The following is a 24,317-nucleotide window of genomic DNA, read 5'->3' as shown; positions in this document are numbered from 1 at the left end:
TTGTGTATGAAAATACTGATCGATCTTCTGACAAGATGTAGCAAAGCACAATGCTGTGACATCATTTTCAAATTATACAGTGCATAGCAAACTAAACCAGTTTTGTGTTTAAAGCATAGACTGTATAAAAAAAAAAAAAAGAGAACGTTGCCACCATAATGCCAACCTTTGGTTTGTGGATCACCATGTTGAATCCTTGACTTTAGCACTTTGGAGCCAGAAGTGACCATATTTGGAAAAAAGGGTGAAACTCTTGGAGAAAAAACCCTTTTTCTGAGGTGGGAATGCCAATTTAATTAGGGCCATGAGTATGCTGACAATGGTTCAAAATGGAAAAGGTTTTGTCCCACTTATCCATATACACTATATACCAAAGGTATTCACTCGTCTACCTTCACATGCATATGAACTTGAGTGACATCCCATTCTTAATGGTTTATTATTGTCAGCCTACCCTGGGCACCTGTAACAACTTCAACTCTTCTGGGAAGGTTTAGGAGTGTGTTTATGTGAAGTTTCGACCATTCTTCTAGAAGCACATTTGTGAGGTCAGGCACTGATGTTGGACGAGAAGGTTTGGCCCACAGCTCACGAGTTTTTCCACACCAAACGCGCTTATCCATGTCTTTATGAACCTTACTTTGTGCACTGCGAACAGGTGTTCCCTAAACTGTTTCTACAACATTGGGAGCATGAAATTGTCCAAAATATCTTGTGTTTTGTGTTGAGGCATTAAAAGGGTAAGGGGCAAAGCCCCACTCCTGAAAAACAACCCTGACACTTTGTGTTGTGCTTGGAAACCTTCTTCATGAAGCTCTCTGTAGACTGTTATTGGGCTAATCTGAAGGTTACATGAAGTCTTTAGCAATTGACTCTGCAGGAAGTTTGTGACCTCTGCATGCTATGACCCTCAGCAGCTGTTAATCCTGCTCTGTGACTTTATGTAGCCTACCACTTCATGGCTGGGTCCCTGTCATCACTTTGCTATAATACGACTAACAGTTGACTATGAAATATTTAGTAGCGAGGAAATTTCATAACTGGATTTGTTGCACAGGTGACATCCTATCACGGTACCACACTGAAATTCACTGATGTCCTGAGAGTTTTCTTTCATAAAAGTTTGCAGAAACAGTCTGCATATGGAGGTGCTTGATATTATACACCTGTGGCCATGGAAGTGATTGAAACACCTGAATGCAATGATTTGGATGGGTGAGTGAATACTTTTGGTAATATAGTGTATATTAAAAAAAATCTAGTCCCACTTAAATTGAGTTACACAAGGCAAAGTGTAATTTATGGTCCTGTAAATTTGTCCGTCTGTGTACACGTTTCTTTTCCACCCACCCCAGACACACTCCGGTGCAGGCCTCCCAACATTCTGACTGCACGTGTCTAGAAGCAGATGATGCAAGCGTGTGCCGAATGTTGATTCATTGACAAGAGGGCCAGAATAGAGCAGGGACTGCTAGCGGAAGAATACAACATGAAAAGCACAGACATTGGACACTTTTCATTGTTTTTAAACACTAATTTTCACTTCAGCTCTTTGTATGTTATAAAGTTGCTCTTCTCCACGGCTGTCTGATGTACCAACAGCAGCACAAGCTAGAGTGACCCACAGACTGCTGTACCACATATTTTGCACACTGCCTCCATCTGGCAACAGGCAGACAGGCCATCCTTGGATTGCTACCGGACAGTGAACGCACCACCGTTGCGGGACCATAAATTCTGCTTGAGCTGCAGCTGCCAATGAATTACTTTAACCACTGACAGAACAAGGAAGCACCTAGAGACCCTCAGTTGTATGGCACATGGCTTCACTTTTCAAACATAGTGGGTGCCTGTGTTTCTTTTATATACTGTCTATGGGTTAAAGAAGAAATCTAGTTTATTTCAACCTTGTGTATTCCCCAATCAGTTTGGCCATTGCAGCTCTACAAGCTTCAAGAGGAAACAAGCGCGAGCTCCTGAGGTTATCCAGACAATGTAGTCTTTTAACTTTTGCTTTTGATTCTGACCTAAGCTTAGAATTTAGCTGCCTGGAGTGGACCTGTTGCTAATTGCATCTGCATCCAAAAATGAAAGTGTTGGGATGATTTTCTACAAATTGCTAAAACAAAATCCTGTCAAAGTTTTGTTTTAATTTAAATTTTAGTACACATGTGAGGTGTTAAACAAAGTGGAGGATGAAGTTGGCTCTTGGCTCTGCATGGTCTCAAAGATGGAGAATATCCTCAGAGATATCTGAGATATCCTCAGAGGGTAAAATCAAGGACTGCACTATGACCCAGTATAAAGCTGCAGAGAGCACAGTCTTGTTTCACTGTAGGATGCTTTCCTCAATAGAGCCACAACAGCCACATTAATGTAAAATACTATCAGGTTGAAATAAATTTTAATTATCCTTGAAAATGCTGGATTAACAGCTGTAGCATTGGCTCACAGGAGCATTCTCTCTCTAACACACCCACTGGATGAAACGATCAAACATACCGGACCTTAAAAAATCTGAGAATTTTTCTGCTTTAAAGATGGCGTGCTGGTCCCCCATAGCCAGCTTTGTCAGGACTTCTTGATCAACATCACTTCCTGTGGCAATCACCGTGGAGACCACCTCGTAACGACGCATGGCACTGATCGCTTCGTCCAGGTTGTCGCTGTTAGTGACACCATCTGTAATGAAAACGAATGAAATCTCTGCATTGGGCCTCGTTTGCCGGGCGCTTCCTCTAACCAGGATGTTGTTGATGGCATGTATGATGCCGGGCGCCACGCTTGAAGAAGAATCTAGATACTGTAAAGCTGTTAAACTGTTAACAATCTGGACAGGGTCATGTGTTAGAGAGAGAGCCACCCGATTCTCTGACTCCTTGCCAAACTCCATCAGTGCCAGACGGGCTCGCTCTCGATCGGTCCTGGTCCTGGCCAGTACCAGCCTGTCTGCAACCTTCTGAACAAATTCACGAACAAGGAGGAAGTTTCTCTCCCCGAGACGCTCTGAACCATCCAATAGAAATACCAAATCCACAGGCCTCGCAACACAAGGTGCTGAGTCAAGTTCTGAAACGAAACAAAAAAGAGCAATCACTTCCTGAAGTGCGTTTCATCATAAACCAATCATATAACTATGAATAAAACCCACCACTTGTACAGGGGAGATCAGGGCACTTAATGACTGGATCTGGTGAGAAATCATAGGTTAGACAAACACACAAGGACTAGTACTGTCAGGCTGCTGAGATTATTGGTACAGGCTTACCAGGACAGAGGACAGTTTCCATCTTTTCTAAGAATTCATCAGCCACCAAATCGCTGTAGCGCCTCATCTCAGTAGCCCGATCCTTCTTGTTGCATGCGATTGACACCAGAGTCTCGCTGTCGTGTCTGGTGTCAAACATGTCCCCTATCCCGATGGCATTCACCACCACAGCGGGGTCGTTGCAGAGGTATGTGAGCTGATTGTCGTCGTCTCGGGGGTCAAAGCGGCCGTCTGTGACCACGACGACGGACACTTTGGATCGGGCTCTCTTGCTGTCCCTGATGAGGTTATCATAGGCGTACTTCAGAGCAGAGGGGGTGAAGGTGCCCCCAGCAATCCACCTCAGATTCTTCACTGCAGTTTTGAATGCAGTCATGGAGTTTATGTTTGGGTCATCGAGACGAATGCTCTCAAAGGTCCCGTTGTGACTGTATTGTACAACTCCAACTCTTGTGCCTAGGAGATACACACATCTTTAATCAGTCTAAAAGTCAAACTTTTACATTTATTATTTCTGTAAATCTTTTTGGAAAAGCATCACAGATAAATCTGTTAGGGGTTACTCGGTAACACCGATGCATTTACAGCAGCACGGCGGTTGCAGGCTTTACTCCAATCATAATTTATAATGTCAGCAAGTGACAAGTGGCTCTGTAGTCTTAACAAGTAAAACATCCCTGGATGAATCACAGTTGTAATATTATTCATTTTCTCTTGTTGGGTATTTAGCAACTTGCTCAAAAAACAACAACAAACTGTTGTTTTGGTGTTGTGTTCTCAGCATGAATATTAATCAACCATTTTTATGTAGCACGATTTGAAATACTTTAGTCTGTAGTTGTTTCTGCAGAGTCACAGTGTTACTGAAGATTGGTGTGTATTTTAATTTCTTTTGGGTAAATCTGTAGAACGATTGCTTGCTTGACGTTACCTGTTGTTGATGTAGGTTCGGGTGCCATAGATCCCAGCCTGTTGATGGTGTTGATAACAAAGTTCTTCTCCAGGGTAAAGTTTGTCAGCCCGACACTCTCTGAGCTATCAATTACAAACACGATGTCCATAGCTCCACAGTGCTTCTCGCAGTCTGAGAGACAAACAACAAGAAGACCATCAGCGCGTTTAAACACCACATTTATGAAGCTGTGTTTGAGTGCTTATACTTTCTTACCGCAGCAACCACACGTCTCTCTGATGTAGCTCATGACATCACATTCCTGCAGTGACATGTGTGCAGATTAAAGTAATACACTGAAGTGAGTAAAGGAATTCTTGCATTAAAATACATCAGTCTTTTTAAAATTTTACTCACAGTGAGCCCAGAATCGCCTGCTGGTCCTGGATCCCCCTATACACACACACACACACACACACACACACACACACACACACACACACACACACACACACACACACACACACACACCACAGAACAATGCACCTGGATCTCAAACTTGCATGCATGGTCAGCTCATTATCTGTGTGGCTGTAGCTTACATCAGGCCCACGTTCTCCTCTAGGCCCTCTTTCTCCTGGCGGCCCCGACTGGCCTGGTTCACCCTAGATACAAACATTTTTACAGTCAATGAAACCTAAATGACTCACAAAACACTGAAAGCTGTGCAAAAACACTGTTGTTAAGGCACAGTACACCCATGCAGCTGGTGTCATGTGATCCTGTGGGACTGCTGTGGTCTGATCATTTGTAATGTGTTTGAACAGGAAACAGCACCTGGTAAAATATCCAGCAGCATAAATGGCATTGTTCTTTGGCCTAATTCATACATATTTTTTATTTACCTTGCCATATTTTACAACTGTCACTGTGAGGCAAAGACAAAGTGATATGCTCACACTCCAGAGACTAAATTCAACCTCATTTATTTGTTTTTTAACACTTAACCTCAAATGACTTGCAGCCGTGCACTGCAGATATTTTCAGTTTCGTCAGCTACGTTTTTGCCTCCATTACAACACAACAGAGGTGGATAATGCTTAGTTTAAGGTGGAAAAAAATCCCCAGCAACATCTATTTCCAGAAACACCGAGCTTTCTATTCTGATTGGTTAAGGTAGAATAAAAACGGTCCATGCAAACAGAATTCAGAATGAACTATTGGTTTCGGGGAGGTGGAATGAAACTTTTCATTAAAAAAATTAAAAAGAAGGAAAAAATGACCAAATAAATGTTTTCACCTGATTACTTTCTGCCCGTGTTATTTCTGTGCATCGTTTTAATATAATGTAATTTGCGAAAACATACTCGTGGTAATTGGGTCATTTTGTGTGATTGTAGAGAGCAAAAACAGCTTGAGCTGATTTGGGTTTGTTGAAAATCAGGTCAAGGTCACACTAAATGTGAAAATCTATAAACCTTGCCCTTCTGGGGTTGTTGGACACTCTAAGTGCTCTTGTCTCTTTTAGTTTTAATAAGGAATTGCTCTATATTGGCTTTCTGTTTATCATATTCCCAGATGCTTTTCATTTTCTTTGTTTTTGTATCTTCAGTACCTCATTCACTTATTGGTGAGCAGAGATGGGCAGTAACACGTTAATCTGATTACTTTTTTCAAGTAACGAGTAAAGTAAGGGATTACTATTGCAAAACGGTAATTAGATTACCGTTACTTTCCCGTAGGAACGCTGCGTTACTGCGTTACTAAAACCGTGATTTGTTTGCGAGAATGTCTCATGACAGTGATGTAAGCAAGTGCGACGTTCATGACAACAGCTGTGTGCAGATCAACAATGGATCATATATCGAGTACAGGAGAGAGTATGAGCGTGCATGCAGCGTTTAAAGCGTGGAAGTACTGACCTTAGTTTGAGTTTGATTCCATAAAAAGTGACAAAAACATTAGTGTCCGTTGTGCGTGGGGAGAAAACTTCTTTTTACAACGAAAAAAAAACCCTAAACAAGCACCGAGTGCACTATGACGTAATGGGAAATTCACAGAGAAACTCGTGGATTCTTCAACTGATCGCTGCAGCACACCTGCACCAGGGTAAACCTCCGCCTACCCCACTCCTGCTTTACAGGTGAAAATAGAGCAACAGGACCGCTAGTCTTTGATGTTATTTATTTTCTGCTGTGTTTTACTTGCATCTATTTGAAAGACTGAGTGTAAACACAAAAAAACATTTTATTTTATGTCCTGGAATGTGCAGAAAATAGGTTTAAATGTTAAACTAATTTATTCAAGTCAGAGAATGTTGCATATAATTAAATTTTTGCTTGATGCATAAAGTTAAAAGATTAAAACTGATAAAACAAGTTTTAAAAAAAGAGACTTTTCCATTTGATTACATTTTGTATGATGGATTATGCAGAAAAAGTAGAATTGGGCTGAAAGATCTATCGCTTTATCACCTCTTCAGGTTGTAAATCGTGTTTTTAAAAAGTAACTAAGTAAGTAATTAATTACTTTTGAAAATAAGTAATCAGTAAAGTAACGGGATTACTTTTTGGGAAGTAATCAGTAATTAGTTACTGATTACTTTTTTCAAGCAACTTGACCAACACTGTTGGTGAGTTTAAATTTATTAGTTCCCTTTGTGATCCTCCTCTGTTCCCCGAGTCTTTCCTCTGGTTGTTTCCAGCTTGTGTTGCATATGAGTCTGCATGTTTAGCTGCTTCCTGTCTTAATTTGGTTGTCTTGTGTGTTTTGTGCTCTGTATCTAGTTTAAATTCCCTGCCTCGCTATCCCTGATTTGTTCCGATTGTGTCTTCCAACTGTTTTCTAAGTCTACTCTTGCCCCTTTGTCGTGCTGTCACACAGTGCTGTGTGCTTCGCTGCTCTGTGTTGGCTGTCATAACCATCTGTAGGTTCACATTCTCCAAGAGGTGAGAAGACAATTTTTGGGATGTGTGGACCAACTTTCAGGTATTTTTTGCAGCAGAACAGCATGGACAACAGGAAATTTAAAGTTTGCACATGAATTTAATCAAGGATCTCGTTGGCTTGTTTGCTGACTTAAAGCCTCTGTGGACAACAGTGTAGGCAGCGGATAAGGCCAAGTCTCTCTGTCCTGTCCTGTTTATGAGTGCAAACATCTATAAAAGTAAAACTGTACATCATCAGTGGTTTAACAATCGCATCTTACAGGCGCTCCTGGTTGCCCTTTATTTCCAGATTCTCCTTTGGCGCCACAGTCACCTCTGCTCCCTCTGGGTCCTCTCCTACCTGGTGCACCCCTGTCTCCCTTTAAATATCAGAGTTGCTTTAGCCTCAAGAAGAAACATCTTGAGACATGCAGGTCATTTTATGAGGTAAAAAGAAAGCTGTTACAGGCGGTCCCCTTGATCCAGGATAGCTGAAACCTTGCCTTCCTCTGTCACCCTTTAGAAGAAAAACAACGTGGATGAGAGTAAATTATTTACTGATAATCATGAACAGAAATGCTCAGACTTTCTTTTTACCTTTGGTCCAAGTGGCCCAATGTCTCCCCTTGGTCCTGAATCTCCAGGATCTCCCGTCGTGCCCTGCAGCCACAGAAGATAAAATTCAAATAAAAAAAGAATCTACTTGAAAAAGCAGAAAATGATGATTAGATTAGATTAGATGAAACTTTATTAATCCCTCGGGTGGCTTCCTCCGGGAAATTCAGTAACAATGATGATGACAATGATGATAAAGTTATAAAGGAACAAACATTTCGTCCAGGGGCGCCTAGTTCTCCTGGCTGACCCCTCGGTCCCGGTAGTCCCAGGTCCCCCTGTCAGAGAGAGAAAATAACAGACAGCCCTTTTTACTGGACTCGACCTTGACTCCAGCCCACACAGGCACATGCAGGATGAGTTTCACTGATGTGGATTTGGCAGTTTCAAGCTAATCATTTCAAATTACTGTATAGTTTCTGATATTTTCATCTGGAAAATAAGTGTTTTTATGATGAAAGCATGGCTCCAGTGTTGAATGTCTAATGAAGGCATGCCAGGTTCTTGGGAAGCCTCTGAGTCATTGCTCATCAAAAATCCACCCACAGCGTGATCTCCTCACCTTAGCGCCCTTGAGTCCATTTTCCCCAGGCCGACCTCTGCTTCCCTCCGGGCCTCGTTCTCCCTCACAAAATAAATGAATGTGTCAGAATTCATACCAAACCATTAATTACTTCCCAATATATACAAGACACAACAGTAACAGGGAGGTAATACTTCTGGCTCAGGGAAATGTCTGAGGAATTTTTCTGAGATGACCGACTGAAAGACAGAACTGTGTTATAGTAGTTGGGATTTCACTATTTCAGTTCCTCAGAATTAAAAACCACAAGCACACTTCAGACTTTCTTCCTCAAAGTTCTTTCTTAATTCATCTTTCTTAAAAGGTCAAAGGAAGCCAGTGTTTCACAGTATTTCAAACCAGCAGCTAAAATGGTGCAATTTTGCTTAAAAATAAGCGGAAAATGAAATGCCATTCATACAATAAGACAATTCATTAAAAAAAACAATGACAAAAGCTTACCTTTTTCCCTTTTGGCCCAGTGTTTCCTTGTGATCCCTTTATTCCCGGGTTTCCTCTCCTCCCCTATGAATATTTATTTAGTAAATTTCTTTTAACTATTTTCCAAATGGGGATTTTTTTTTCCAAGTAAAAACACGAGTCAAATACCTCTTCGCCTTTTGCCCCAGGTGAACCCTTTCTCCCCTGCAAGTGTCAACAGTTTAATTTGAGAGTTGGTTTTGTAACATCGGTTTAGTGCACATGTAAAAAAATCATAAAATAAAATAAATTCAGGGCTGTACCGGACTCCCTCTTTGTCCAGGCTGTCCTGGATTTCCTTGGTTTCCTCTTTCACCCTAAAAAGCAGACATTCAGTTTTAAAGTAAAGAAAAATCTTTGTTGTGCGCTCAGTATTTTTTCCACTTGTTTTTTTAATTTGAAGGTTACCTTCAGACCTGGATTACCCTTAGGGCCTGGGGGGCCTGGCTTTCCAGGAAGGCCTGTGTCACCCTAAACAAATGCAAAAACAATCAAAAAGAAAAGCCACAAAAAATACATAACTGGACATAATGTAACATTATTAATAACTGAGCTTCAGTGAACTCTAAAAAAATGGTAAATGGCCTGTATTTGTATAGCGCTTTACTAGTCCCTAAGGAAGTGTCTTGCCCAAGGACACGACGACCGAGACTGTCGGAGGCGGGGCTCGAACCGGCAACCTTCCGATTACAAGACGAACTGCCAACTCTTGAGCCACGATAATAAAATAAGTTTATAAGGAAAAAAATGGTCATGTCTGATTGTCTAGTCATTGATTCTGTAGTTGAGTGAGCATGGGCAAAGATACAGTCCCAATCAAAAATCTAAGACTTTAAAAATGCCAAAATATCATATTTTGCATGGTTGGATCTTAACAAGGTTCCAAGTGGAGTTTCAACATGTAACAAAAAGAAATGGGAGCGAGACAGAACATTTTTTGAGCATGCAATTTATTGAAAACAACGCTTAAAATGTTTTACAGCTGATCAAAAATGTATAACTACATGCCATTCAAAGGCCAAATCTGTGCAAAAATGTGGATTCATTGTCATTTTCTGTCAGGTAGTCACACTGTCATGACGTTCTGATGGCAAAAAAAATGTTCCCTTTTTGAATGTGGTCGGGATGTTGAACTGCCAGGGGTGCACATAAGTGGTCCGCAGGTGCGCATGCGTGGTCAAAATAAAAGACACGCACCAGATAAGAAGTTGCAACGCGCATTTGCGTACATAAGATTTTCTGGAAGAGGACAGACATTTGTTTAGAACTCTTAAAGATGTCGAAGAAGCAAGCTCCTTTAAGCAATTACTTTGGTGTTCCTACACCTCCAAACAAATGTCAGAAGGAGTCAGAACCGCAAAAGAAGCACGTATTCTTGGAAAAGTGGTTGCAGGAAATGAGCTGGCTTCAAACAGCTCACTTATGTGCACCCCTGGAACTGCATAAGCAGGATCTCTTGCAGCACGCCATCGCTGCTGAGGTGGGGCGCAGTAAGACTGTCATTTGGAATTTCTTAAATGACTCCTAGCGTTATGGAACAAAAAAGTCAAAAAGTGGAAGACCCAAAGAAATTTCACCAGCACTGAGCTGGAGGATCCAATTGCCTGCCTGTAAAGACACTGGACAGTCCTTGAACCAAATTAAGGCCGTTACTGGTCCTGACTGGAGCCCCATAAACATCAGAATGTAACCTTGATGGTTCTGACGGTTTCCAAACTTACTGGCATGACAAGCAGATCCAACCTGAGATGTTTTCTACGCGCCACAGTGGAGGGGGCGCATTAATGGTCTGGGGTGCTTTTTCCTTCAGTGGAACAATGGAGCTTCAGGAGGTGCAGGGGTGTCAAACAGTTGCTGGCTATGTCCAGATGTTGCAGAGAGCAACATTGTCTGTGTGGTAACAGCTGGGTTTTCCAACAGGAGAACGTTAGGGTACACAGTGCCTGCAGGTTACAGTGGTTTTTTGTTTGTTTGTTTGTTTTTTTGAGGTGTGGTCCTAAACTGATCAGACAGTTTAAACATTGTTTTCAATAAATTGTATGCTCAAATTTTTTTCCGGCTCATCCCCATTTCTTTTTGTTGCATGCTGAAGCTCTACTTGGAACCTTGTTAAGATCCAACCATGCAAATTATGATTTCTTTCTTTTTTAGGTCATTTTTCAAGTGGTCTTAAACTTTTGATCGAGACTGGATGTCTGCACACAGCCCAAATATTTAGTCTGAGCTGTGCTTTGGCTACATTCATGACGCATAATTACGGAAATCATCAGTATCAACATTTACATCTGCATGAGCTGTACATGTTGAATGTACTGACAGAATAAACACAAATATGTCAAGAAAAAAAATGTCGAAAAAATGTCTGCCGAGCTGCTGCAGCCGTCAGCTATGTCAGATGATTTAATTATGAAAAAAAGAGCATTTCCTCTTTGTATTTATGTGCTGTCATTTCACTGCATAACATATGTTATGTTTGCATGGCTGGAAAAGGGAGGGGGTTCCTGTTTATGAATACAGCACGATGAAGGTGCTAACATGTCAGCACACTGTTTGGTGGCACATGTTAGGCCACATGTTAACTGCTATTCAGACTAATGTTCAGCTTCTCTGTGATATGCATGTCCAGATTAGGAGTTCTGGAATTTGTGACATTTGTTTTAATATTCATGCCGATGCCCAATTTAGAATCACCCATTAACCAAACACGCATGTCTCTGGACTGTTCTTGTTGTGAGGTGAAAGTGCTAACCACTACACCACGTGCCATGCAATACAGACAAGTATTTTTAAGATCAATTTAAAAAAAGACAAAAACCTAATTATAGCTTTTTAAAAAAATCCTTTAAGAAGACAAACTGAAAGATTTGGATTTTTGCTTCCGTTGTGACAGGCATATTTTAAAATGCACCCACAAATCAATGCACATCTCAGTGTCACAGAAGTGCCTTAACTAATGAGAGCTGTTAAACTCTAATTCACTGGCTGAAGCTGCTCTCACGTTCCCTCATTCGTCTTGAACACGACAGTGTTTTTGGTGGAGGGCTTTTCTGTTTATACTTCAATTAACGGTCAGACAGCCCACATAAGCCTAATCTATCAATTTTGAGGCAAACGTGTTGCCACAGAAAGGCAATACATAATATCATAATCTAAAGCTCTTATTAGCACAACAGCAAGAGGCTGCACTACCAAGCAAATTCAACATATCATGGATATCTTTCAGTCATTAATCTGGCTAAGCAGTCACACAAAGTCCTTATCAACAGGATAAGTTCAGTCAGGTTTTTCCAATCTAGCTGTGGGCATGTTCCCATGAAAGTGGTGGTGTTGATAGGTCTGCTAGGAGCAGAGGAGTACTTTTTCAAAGGAAGACAAAATCTAATAATAAAAGATATGAAAAGGTTAAACACGCAAAACAGGCAAAAAGAAATGCAGCTGCTGCTGGGCAAAATTTTGCAGTATGAGCGTAACAGGAAACAGGGGCACATCTACAGAGCAGCAGTGGGTGTGTGTGTGTGTGTGTGTATGGGGGGCAACAAATTTAATATGACATGATAAAGGAGACTCTCTCTTTCCTTCACAAAACCTTTGTCAACCTCAAGGTAAAGCAGTTATTAAAAGGAGTTTGGGGTTTATATTATCTATCTGACTACAGTCCAGACCTGCAGGGCAGGGATAGCTCAGTAGGTAGAGTGGTTGCCCCATGATCGGAAGGTCGGGGGTTCGATTCCCCTTAACAGCTACCCTGAGGTACCCCTGAGCAAGGTACCGTCCCTACACACTGCTCCCCGGGCGCCCAATGGCTGCCCGCTGCTTCACTGAGTGAATGGGTTAAATGCAGAGAGCAATTTCCCCACAGGGCTCAATAAAGTACAATAATGTACACACTTCTTTCTTTCTCTTTCAGAAGATAAAGGAGACGTGTGGTGATTTAGAGATCTCCAAACAGCTGGTCTTTAAATATTTTTCTCTGACCTTTCTTGGTGCTTGTACCTTTTGGCAATCAGAGCACATTTTGACTGTTTAATAAACAGTCAAAATGTTATGAATCACGGTATCTGTGAATCATCTATGAATGTGTTGCTGTAGCACCAGCACCACATAGGCAGAAAAGTGGTCTTGAAGTAAATATTGACCCTCACACAGACCAAAAGAAAATACATATTAAACCTTGCCCAACTAAAAATAATAGTAGTTGGTTCACTTGACAGAACTTACTGTTTTAACCCGACAGGCCAGCCTGTGCAGGCATTTGGTGTTTAATCCTAGAAGATCACATCGTTCAGCTGTTCTGACACCTGTTAAAGCTAAAGAAATATTAGAAATGGTTCTTTAAGGCTCTGCTGTGCCACCTTTAAGAAGCACACTGAAAATTTCACGCTGTTTTCTAGTGACAGTACTTTCCTTTCATATATCTGGTGGCATGGTGGTTAGCACTTTTGGCGCATAGCAAGAAGGTCCTGAGTTCAATTCAATTCAGCTAAGTTCAATTGTGATCTGCTAAGATTAAACACCAAATGCCTGCACAAGCTGGCATGTCAGGTTAAAACAGTAAGTTCTGTTAAGTGAACCAACTACTATTATTTTAGATAGACAAGGTTTAATATGTATTTTTGTTTGGTCTTTGTGAGGGTCAATCTTTACTACAAGACCACTTTTCTGAAAAGGTTGGGCTTGTTATTATCAGGTGAATGTGATAACCACTACAGTACGGAAATGACTTCACTAGAATCCATCTAATTACTGTGAATACTTCACTCTAGACTCAAGTGCTGAAATTACCAACTGACCACATACCAAAATGCAATCGTGTGAATATATTTTTTTGTTCACTCTAAATAACACTCTGTCTCTTTCAGTATGAACCGAAATGATTAGATTATTGTGATTTAATTCAAACCTTTTCTCCTTTGTCACCTAATAGTCCAGTTTCACCAGCATCTCCTGGGTAGCCATCTGGTCCCTATTAGAGACAAATAAAAAGTGTCTCAGTGGTTCATTTAACCAGAAATGCTAACAATACTAGAAAAAGTCAATGTTAAAGAGAATCAGTGAAATACATGCAGCTGTATGGCTGATATAAGTTGTTAAAATGAAACAAAGACATACAAATAAATATTAAATGCTCGACTTACCTTGTCGCCTGGATCACCTTTACAACCGGGAGCTCCAATTCGTCCAATTTTCCCCTGAAGATTTCAAAGGAGCATTCATATAATATCAGTATATTTATAATCAGATTACCATTACAGTAAAAATCTCACCGTAAACACTCACCTTTTGCCCATCAGTTCCATTCTTGCCAGTCGAACCGGCAACACCCTTTAGCGAAGAGATAAAATGAACTTCAGTGCATAAACGCTCTTAATTTTGGATGTTGCGGTGCACGAAGATGAAGCATTAAACTGTTTTTTTTTTTTTTTTACCTTTGCTCCAGTTAATCCAATTTCCCCCTGTTGAGATAAAACAGACCCATTAGTCCCCCAAAACACTTCCTTCAGTTTAATAAATGAACAGAAATGAGAAATATAAGGATTTTAACTCTTACCTTGTCACCCTTTAAACCAGCCTCTCCCTACGGAAAAGCACAAAAGGACACATTAATGAGATTAAAAATACATCGTGTAATTTTAATTAAATCAGTTAAATAATTTAATTAATTTTAATGAAATAAAATCATCAACGAGTTGGGCTCAGCAAACCTTTGGACCAGGTCGTCCAATTGGACCTTCAATGCCAGGATCACCCTGAAATGTAACAAATATATAACTCAGTAAATAACAATGCACTTTTTAAAATATATTTAGGTTTCTAGACGTAAATTCTAGGTACCTGTCTTCCTCTTTCACCCTTTGGCCCTAGAGGGCCTCTGTCTCCTTTTGTGCCCTATAAAGATCCAGAGACATACGCATTTCAAAAGATGAATCATTGGCACGAGCAATAATAAAAATTATTGACTTTAATTCAGTTTTTAAGTCTCACTTTTGGACCTGAGGGACCTCTTAGTCCAGGGCGCCCAGGACTCTCGAAACATCTTGGTTTGTAACACTGTGAGATGGAAGAGAAAAACAAAACAATATTAAAAGACTGAAGCCTTTTAAATACCAGAATTGTTTAAAGGAAGCTATTCTGCTAATTTCCAACTTCATTGTTTCAGTCTTGGACTTATAGCAGCTTTGCATGAGTGACTGAAACAAGCCTTTTTAGCTCCTTCCCCCTTCCCTTTGTGGCAGTTTTATTCTGATTGGTTGTCTTTGGTAAAGAGAGTATTTGAAAGGCAAGTGGGCGGGGGGAACATATCCTCTCTTTGACTTCACAAACAGCCAACAGTACAAAAAATGTGTGAAACTGACAGGGTTGGATCCTGAGCTTGTGGCTAATAGGGATTACTTGCACATACACTCATTATGTGGAACTTAACATAATGAGTAACCTTCTTACCTGTAAATATGCTTGGTATTTCTGCAAAAAAAAAGAGAAAAAAGACAGCAGTCAGTGAGAGTCACCTGACACAACATTTTAAGGCTAAAAGATGTCAGCTCACCATTGCTTTTATGATACGATCAATGGTTTTAGTGCTTAGTCTTGGTTTCCCATCAACGATTTCCACCGCTATGTAGTCGTCACGGAACAGCTCATACGGAGAGTTCGCTATCTCCCTCATTCCAAATTCATCGATCTCCTTGGACGCTGCTACTGAGAAAATCTGGATCCCTTGATCCCGGGCCTTTTCCGCCATCACCTTGATCCCTGAACATGGATTTCCTGTCACGTAGCCATCAGTGATGACCACAGCGAAGAGAACCGCCTTCGTCTCTGTGTAATGTTGGGTCATCTGGTGAGTCATGTTTTTGAGGGCACAGTCGATGTAAGTGCCTTTGCCCAGGTATCGGATCGAAGCGAGATTCCTGATGAAGTTCTCTCTGGTTGTGAGCTGGCTGAAGACCACCTGCTTCTGGGAGAAGTGCAGCCCACCTATGGACCAAGTGATCTGGATATGGCCCCTGTACTCCTCATCAGCCAGCCTCTCGGCAAAGATCTTTGTGAATTCTCTGATACTCTCCACCAGGCTGCCAGGTGGGGGCTCCTGCAATGCGATGGTTTCTGAGGTGTCAATAGTGAAGTACACCCTGATGGGACAGTCGATTATACCTGCTGGAGGAGAAGACAGCTGTTACTTTTAATTAGAAAAATAATGAAATTGTTTTTAGATGCTGAAATGCATCACTTTCACCCTAATTATTTAATACTTGAAACATCATAATAAAAAGCAGCAAATTAATCTGTGTAGTTTGTGTCCTGGGCTGGTTGATTTTGCCAGGTTACACAGATAGAATGAAAATGATGAAAAATGTGAGGACTATAAGACATTTATGTGTTGTGCTGCAGAGATCTAACTACTACATGCTAAATAGATAGCACAGGCCTCTCAGATTCAAATTTTGCTGACCGGACGTCGTGTTTTTCTTTTTTAAGTCTATAAATGTAAATCGTGGTCACTGTGCAAAAATGACTGAAGCTATTTTTTGAAAAGGGACATGAGGGGAAATAACTGGTCAATCATCTGGCTTAGTTTTTGTTTGTTTGTGTTTTTTAGCTGAGCACAGCAAACCAAGATTGTTTAAGATTGTGCAGTCTTGCAGAGGAAAACACATGTTCGCTAAAACGTGTAGAAATTAAAGAGCACATAGGAGCTGGAGCCTTTGCTTCAGGTTATAGAACCATCTTAATATAACCACCTTATTAGAACCACCTTAAGTAGCAATAGCTTGAAGTAATGATTTTTGGTATGATTTTATCAGTCTCTCACATCATCGTCGACAAAATTTGGCCGCTTATCTTTACAGCATTGCCTTTACTGAGGTTTGCAGGCATTTCCTTCTGCACAGCTTGTTTCTACCAGAGCATTTCAATCAGATTAAGGTCTAGACATTAACTGTACCATTGCAACAGCTCCATTCTTTGGTTTTCTCAGCCATTCTGTTGCAAATTTACTGCTGTGCTTCCTTTAGCTGAGCTTTAGCTGCATGCTGTCACACAGGTATCCTCACATTTGACTCTAGATTACTTTGGTATACAGAGGATCCAAATACTTTCACAGCTGAATCAATTAAAGTCAAAAAAAAAAAAAAAATTACCATTATTTTAACCCAGAAAGAAATTAAGGGAACCTTCACCTTCACAGCCTTCAGGTCTTGGTGTGGGTTCAGGCAAGAGTGGAGGTACCGTTGGCTCTGGACTGTCACCTCGCCCCGGTATTGGTCTGGGTCCTCGAGGTGTAAGTTGAAGGTTTACAGTTTGGACCAGCAATACAAAGACAAACCCTGAAAGCATTGTCATTTTTTTCTGAAAAGAAAAGAAAAGAAACAAAAAAGAAAAACCCAAACAAGACAAGCAGGGATGAATAAAACTGTTCTTCAGAGATTATTTTTGACTGTAAAGCTGTAACTTAATGCAGGAAATAGCTGTCAAACATGTGAGTGTTCACAGAAGGCGTCTACACAGCGCTTAGGAATGTTTAATGTTGTTTTAAGTCATGTCAGTGAACAACCGCACTGTGTGGAAACAGAAGACAGAAGAATGTTTGAAACTGCATGTTTCATCCCACCTGTTTAATTAAACTGAAATCAGAAGGAGCAGGAAAGATTCTGTGGAACTACCATCCCACGAGAGTTACTGTTTGATAAGAGCTGACAAGACGGTGGTGTGTTATTGCTGGTGATAATTTACAATTTTTTTCTGGAAGTGGAAAATTCCAACAGCATAAACCAACATCAGAAATGACAAATGAATAAAACTCAGCTTAAAACTGCTGGTTAGTGCAACTTCAGTCTGCAGGAGGGGCTTCCAGACTATTTCATGTCAGGAATTTCAAATACAAAAAAACAACAAGATAAAAATCCAACCTGTGGGCGGGGGTGCTGATGTTGATGTTGCACAGAGATGGAATGTAACTTATTTGGTTTAATGCTTCCGCTCTATCACGTCCCAGAGGGCATACTGAACAGTTTTATTCTATTAAAATCATACTGTATTTACACGCTACTTCACATAGCTTGCAAGTACTGAGTTAGGCCCTCTTTTACCTTCAGGACTGACTTAATTCTTCACGGCATGGATTCAATAGGGTGGTAAAAACAATCCACACAAGATTTTGCTCCATATTTAACTGATAGCATCACATCCAAATGCTGCAGCAGGAATAAACTCATCAGACCAGGCAATGTTTTTTACGATCTTCTATCATCCAATTTTGTGCAGGAAAATTCCAGTCAACAGTTTTTTAAACACTCAGATCCTGTCAACAACAACCATGCCATGCTCAAAGTCAACTCTCTTCTCTGTTACCACACTGCACTTGCACTGAAAGCTGCCCAATGCATTCTGAATGCTCCACTTACTTTATTAACATTTCAATGTCAACGTGATCAAAAAAATAAAACAAATAAAAAGTAAATCAGAAACGCGACTCTCTGGTAGAGCAGTCCTGTTTAATTTTATTAGATTATACATTATACAGATTATACCTAACAAAGTGTCCTGTGCCGATGCTTAATTGTATTGTTAAATCCTTTATTTAAACACATTGTGTGCCTCAAACGTAGCTTGAGGCATACAATGGCAGAAAAGCCACACACAGGCACACAAAAATAAAAATCTATCCACTTTATACACATTTAGAAGTTAAGAAAAAAACATGTGAAGACTGATTTCAGACACAGGCCCAATTATAACCTTTAAAACGTAATTTCATGTTTTATGCAGTTTCTTTTCTTTTCTTTTCAAAATAAACATGCAATATAATATATATAAGCATTTAATGAAAATTAATTTATGTTGTCATGTTAAGTGGAGTACTACAGAGATGGAACACCTTTTTCTTTTCTGAAAGAAGTCAAAAAAAAGTTTTTGTTTTACACCACAGAGAATCTAAATATATTCTAAAATTCACATTAACTGTAGGGAAAAAAAGAGGTAACCAGAAGATTAATTTATACGGTCTATCAGTCGGTATAGCGTGCAGTACAACCCTTTAAATCTCCGGTAAATTTAAAATAAAATGTAGGCTGCTTACCGAGAAGACGGAAAAGAGAAAGTAAACTCCAAGCTGCGATTAGAGACCTACAGATGGTAAACCTGACACACCCGTCTCAGCGGGACTGTTCCCAATAAGAAAACATTAGAGGGGGGATGGAGGGGCAGCTCTGGGTCGTTTGCGAACGAGCGCTAGAGACGCAGGCGTCACTGGAGAAAGAGAGATGTTCAGATGATTGTTTGCTGGCAGCTGGAGATCAGCAAGGTCTCCAGGACAGGTCTGGAGACTTAAGAGGTTTCGAATAAATAGAAAAGGCTGAAATAAGCCATTTATCCACCTGATCAGACGGATTCAATGTCAGAGTCACAGCAGATTCTCTCTAATGGCAGCTTTACAAACACATCAGCTCCCAGTGCTACATATCCTTACATGGAGACAGCTGCTCACACTCACCCCCTCTGTTTATGTTTCAAGGCTATACAGCGTGAGAGATGTCATGCTGGAATTTAAGTGCAGAAGCTTTATTCTTTTTACCATACTTTCACTTTATCCAGTTATTAGATCAGACTGTTGAAAGGAAAATCAAATGATGAGTGTTTTCTGCCTCCAGCCTGTCAAAGATGAGGATTGACTGCTTTTCTTACTTTAAAATCAAAGAGACCCTGAATTAAGACAAAGAAAGATGCTGACAATGTGAAAACCGAGCATGCAGCTTACTTTAATTAGCACGTTTTTGTTGTTTGTTTGTTTTTAAAGAAATGTTCCTATTTCCATTTTCTGGGTACATTTTCATGAGGTCTAATTAAAAAAAATGTATATATTTAATATATGGAGGCATGTTTGCATCCACATATACCTGGTCTTTACCTGTAGTTCAGTGAGAAAGCCAGCATCCACCGGTCCTACTTTGGCAAAACGTCCTACCGTAAGTAGTTTATGCACATTTCTGTTGTCACAGAGTAATTCCAACACAAATTTAAGTAGGTATTACGGTTTGCCACTTAACTTTTCCCATCAGACTATGCTTGTAGCTCATATTCATAAAGCCAGGACGGTTTGCCACTTCATTTTACCCGTTAAACTATGCTTGTCGGTCACATTCACAAAGGTAGCATGGTTTGGCACTTTACCCATCAGAGTATGTTTCTAGCTCATATTCACAAAGGTAGGACGGTTCGCCACTGGATTTCGTGTTGTGCGCATGCGCAGAAACAACGGGTAGGGTAGGATGGATTCCTAGAACACCCTGTCAACTTGGCCACAGTGTGCCCCACTCAATTAATGGCTTACCTCATTGTGAACCATTCAGACATCGAAGGAATAAACATTTTTGATATTGAACTGAAAATAAGTCAGTTTGCAGATGACACAGTAATATTTTTAAAGGATAAATCAATACTCGAGAAAGCATTGAATGTCATTTCAATTTTTTCTAAAGCTTCAGGCTTGTGTCTGAACCTAAAGAAGTGTGAACTTTTGCCACTTTATGATTGTTTGGAAAATAGCATGAGGACGATTCCAGTGAAAAATGAAGTTAAGTATCTAGGCATCTATTTAAACAAAGACATCAACACTAGAGAATCAAAAAACCTAAAAGACAAAATTGATGGCATGTCCAAAACACTAAATCATTGGTTGACGAGAGATATTACAATTTTTGGACGCAATCTATTATCCAAATCAGAGGGCGTCTCAAAGATGGTTTATCCAGCATACTCACTATACATTACCCCGAAAAGTATTAAAAAGATTAACTCTATAATCTATCAATTCATTTGGCGCAATAAAACACATTACATTAAAAAATCACAACTTGTCAAAGATTACGCTAAAGGTGGTATAAAGTCAACTGATTTTCAATCAATGGTTGGAGTATTTAAAATAAACTGGATAAAAGCCTTCCTCTTGAAACCTGACTCCATATGGTTCCATATCCCAAAAAATATTTTCAAAAAGGTGGGAGGGTTGGATTTTCTCCTGAAATGTGATTTTGATATATTGAAGTTGCCTGTGAAACTGTCAGAATATCATAAGCAGGTCTTGTCTTATTGGAAGATGGTGTTTGCCCATAACTTTTCACCACATTGCTCCACCTTGTGGAATAACAGAACAATTACAATTAATAAGAAGTCATTGTTTATTAAAGAGTGGTTTGAAAAAAAACCCATAATCTTTATAACAGACTTACTTGATGAAAGGGGTCAGTTTCTCTCAGTGGGTGTTTTTAATGCTAAGTTTAACATTCAGTGTTCCCTTAGAGAATATGACAAGGTTTGTAAGGCAATCCCTTTACCTCTGTTGAGTTTGATTCAAGGTTATTTGTATTACTCTAAGGCACAAATTAGTCTACCTTCTTTACATCTAAACCAGATTCCTTTGACGGATAAAAACTGTAATAATAAAACCATGAACAAGATATTTAAAAACAAATTATTTCACGACTTTAACAGTAACACAAAACTAAAAGGGAGTAATGTTAAAATAACGAACAAATATACGCACTTTTTAAAATGGCCCATCCCCCCCAAAGTCAAAGAAATGCAATTTAAAATAATTAATGGATATTACCCAGCAGCTGAAATGCTTAAAAAAAGGTTTGGGTTTGAGGTAGAGCCATGTGGATTTTGTTCACAAAATGTGGAAAGTATTGATCATTTGTTTTTTTCCTGCTCAGTAACAACTGACTTTTGGCAAGATCTAGTAGACTGGTTGAGTATAAGAATAGATGGGATGACCCCACTGACTCGAACACAAGTTTTATATAATAATGGTGATCCATCTAAGGAACTGTCCATGCTACACAAGGTGGTGATAATTATGGGCAAATACCACATACACAAATGCAAATGGCAAAGTAAAAGACCTTCCATAACTGTATTGAAAATTGAATTAAAATCTTTTTTGTCATCTTTAGAATTACTGAGGGATTCATGTAAAGAGGCTGCTTTGATATGCGACAATGGGACTCAATCTCTATCCTTTTAATGATTGTGTTTTTGGTGTACTAAGTAAGCCACATGTATGTTAAAGTGATCGCAGAAAGGAAACTGTTTTATGTCATAAAAATGGCCTTCATATATTTATGTATATGTATATATGTGCTTTTTGTTTTTTGTTTTTTTTTGTTTTTTTCCTATTTCGTTTGGTTTCTTATTCAACCTATTCAAGATGTTGTTGCACTAATGTTGTCTCCCAACGAGAGATTGTAATATGTGCATAAATTTAATTAAAGTATTGGAAAAAAAGGCCACAGTGACATGCCCTTCACATGAACGTGGACCCGCTCATCAAACCTTTGCTCCACAGCGCCACCAGTGGTCAAAACAAAGCAGTTTAATTTTTTCGTTAAATTTAAGCTCTCACGGGACATTTTATTAAGTACACAGTACCTAGTACCGGTTTGACCCCCTTTTGCCTTCAGAATTGCTTTAATCCTTTGTGGCATTACAACAAAGGGCATTTTACATCACACAGCTGCACATGCGTGATGTGAATGTCCTGTTCAACCACATACCAAAGATGCTCAATTTGACTGAACTCTGGTGACTCCACATGCCATTTGAGTTACACTGAACTTGTTTTCCATGTTCAAGATGACATTTTGAGATGATCTGAGCTTTGTGACATGGACAACAACAGCAAGTACGATGGTGTAAGATAAGGATGGTAAGCAACAATACTCGGGTAGACTGTGGCTGTCATGGTCCTGGGCCATGTTGGCCCAGTGTTCTTAGTTTCCTTGTATGTTTGTATTTTGTTCCTTGCTTAGGCCATGTTTTCTGAGTTGCCCTGTTGTGTTGTTCCCTAAGTGTTTTCCCTTCATGGCTTTTACCCCCTGTGTGCCCCTCTGTGTATCTGTGAGCCCTCGTCTCTCCTTATGTTTTATTCAATGTTTCCCCTGCCCATTATGTCTAAGTTCTCCCCGTGCTCTCTCTTCCCCCTGTGTGCCCTCTATGTATTTATGAGCCCTCGTCTCCCTTTGTGGTTGTTTCATGTTTCCCCAGCCCGTTATGTCTGTGTTTTTCCCCGTGCTCTCTCTCCTCCTGTCTGAACCTCTGTGCACTTCCTGTTTACTTTGTGACTCTCACGCCCGTACATGTCATGTTCAGTTCACCCCGCCCTGTCTCGTTATGATTATCAGTGTCACCTGTGTTCCCCGTGTGTTCCCACTTTCCTCGTTAACCCTCTGTGTATTTCTGTCTGCGTCTCCCTCTGTTCGGCGTGACGTCGTCCCTCATGTTGTGTGGATCTTCCTGTGCCTTCCTGCGAATGTTAGTTTACTTTTTCCCAGTTAGTTCTGTATTTCCTGTATTCTGCCGTGCCAGCATTAAAGCTGTGTTCTTTAAGTTTATCCCCGTGTCTGTGAGTCTGCATCCTGGGTCCTTCTCCTGCCTGCCGCACAGCGATTCATGACAGTGGCATTTAAATGATGCTCAGTTTGAACTTCAGCAGGTCGTCTTCACCATGTCTAAATGAACTGAGTCGCTGTCATGTGACTGAAATGATCAGGCCAATAAAGTGGCAGACGAGCAGATATTTTCATTATTATTTTCCAGTTTTAATAATAATTTGCAGGTGTGCTAGCATCAGCAAAAGTATGTCACAGTCAGTGGATAAAGACAAAGTTTTCCTATTTGCAGAACTGAAGAAGCTTCTCGGATGAGAGGTGAAACGTCTTCAAGCAACTTAAAGAAGTCCAGACGCTTTTCTTTGCAAGCTCCTTTGACTATTTGCTGTATAAGGTCACATAATCTGTGAGATGACAAGACAAACACTGGAGTCTGCAGGACTATTTGGACCGTAACTTTATACCATGAAAACGTGGCCCACCAGAGGTAAAATCAGCCATGCACACACCATTTAAGTGGATAAAAACGACTGAGTGGGCTCAGTGTCTCTTAAAAGTCAAGCCTAATGCAGTGTCTTAAATATGCATTCCTTACAATGGCCAGCAGGGGGATACTTTGGTTGCACAATGAAATCAAATTGTACAGAAACCTTTGGGAAAATGACCTTACTGCTCAGTTATACTATAACCTCAGTAATCAGTTTTAAAATTGGATCATGGTTTCATTGCATTAAATATTTCATATTTGTGGTCAACCATGTTGGATACTGTAGAGACAAACATATGGTATTCTTAAGAGGAGTGGCTACCCCGTGATTGACAAGTCTCAACACATGAGCCTGCAGTCTCAGTTTCTCAGTATGAGCAGAGATCTTCTAATATAATCAAGAACTCTCAGCTGATCTTCTTTAAACAACAGTCCATAAAGATTTGGGAACTGAGGAGACCAGCTGTTGGACCTTTGGGAGAGGAATATTGTCCCATTCTTGTCTGATATCGGATTCTAGCTACTCAGCTTGTCAGCCTTTTGTTTCCCCCCTTCCCAACTTTTTGGAGATGTGATGGTATAAAATTCAAAATGAGCTAGTATTTTTCATTAAATGATAAACACCTTAGTTTAAGTACTTGATATATGTTCTGCATTTTACTGTGAATACAATTTGGGTTTATAAGATGTGAAAATCACTGC

General features: G+C 40.1%; 1 protein-coding gene across 1 annotated transcript; it reads right to left on the bottom strand.

Annotated features, from left to right (window-relative positions):
* Positions 1 to 122: 122 nt before the first annotated feature.
* Positions 123 to 18,894, bottom strand: LOC146651242 (collagen alpha-2(VI) chain-like). Its single transcript, XM_085383887.1, has 28 exons — positions 18,820 to 18,894; positions 16,922 to 17,090; positions 15,289 to 15,896; positions 15,186 to 15,206; positions 14,727 to 14,792; positions 14,577 to 14,630; positions 14,447 to 14,491; positions 14,293 to 14,319; positions 14,171 to 14,197; positions 14,022 to 14,066; positions 13,880 to 13,933; positions 13,645 to 13,707; positions 9,153 to 9,215; positions 9,008 to 9,061; positions 8,874 to 8,909; positions 8,727 to 8,789; positions 8,265 to 8,327; positions 7,918 to 7,980; positions 7,685 to 7,747; positions 7,554 to 7,604; positions 7,369 to 7,467; positions 4,763 to 4,825; positions 4,578 to 4,613; positions 4,437 to 4,482; positions 4,200 to 4,352; positions 3,269 to 3,724; positions 3,152 to 3,190; positions 123 to 3,069 (listed from the first exon to the last, which is right to left on the bottom strand). Exons 2-28 carry the CDS (start codon positions 17,082 to 17,084, stop codon positions 2,468 to 2,470), a joined length of 3,123 nt encoding a protein of 1,040 aa, XP_085240013.1. The 5' UTR covers positions 17,085 to 17,090; positions 18,820 to 18,894; the 3' UTR covers positions 123 to 2,467.
* Between the last annotated feature and the right edge of the window lie 5,423 nt (positions 18,895 to 24,317).

Source organism: Rhamphochromis longiceps, linkage group LG16 (genome assembly GCF_057381845.1).
Source record: "Rhamphochromis longiceps isolate RC_006_pf linkage group LG16, R_longiceps_female_GT1.1, whole genome shotgun sequence".
In the NCBI taxonomy this organism is placed as follows: Eukaryota; Metazoa; Chordata; class Actinopteri; order Cichliformes; family Cichlidae; genus Rhamphochromis; species Rhamphochromis longiceps.
Note: the sequence above shows the minus strand (reverse complement) of the source record. Positions and strands in the feature narration are given on the sequence as shown.

What these genes read in the sequence shown, in the direction of transcription:
- LOC146651242 (XM_085383887.1), bottom strand. Translation starts at nt 17,084, where the DNA reads ATGACAATGCTTTCAGGGTTTGTCTTTGTATTGCTGGTCCAAACTGTA. An exon ending in ATGGAACTGATGGGCAAAAG is followed by an intron (nt 13,934 to 14,021) that starts GTGAGTGTTTAC and finishes TGAAATCTTCAG; the next exon opens with GGGAAAATTGGACGAATTGG. An exon ending in TAGGTGACAAAGGAGAAAAG is followed by an intron (nt 9,216 to 13,644) that starts GTTTGAATTAAA and finishes GCATTTGTTTAG; the next exon opens with GGTGACACAGGCCTTCCTGG.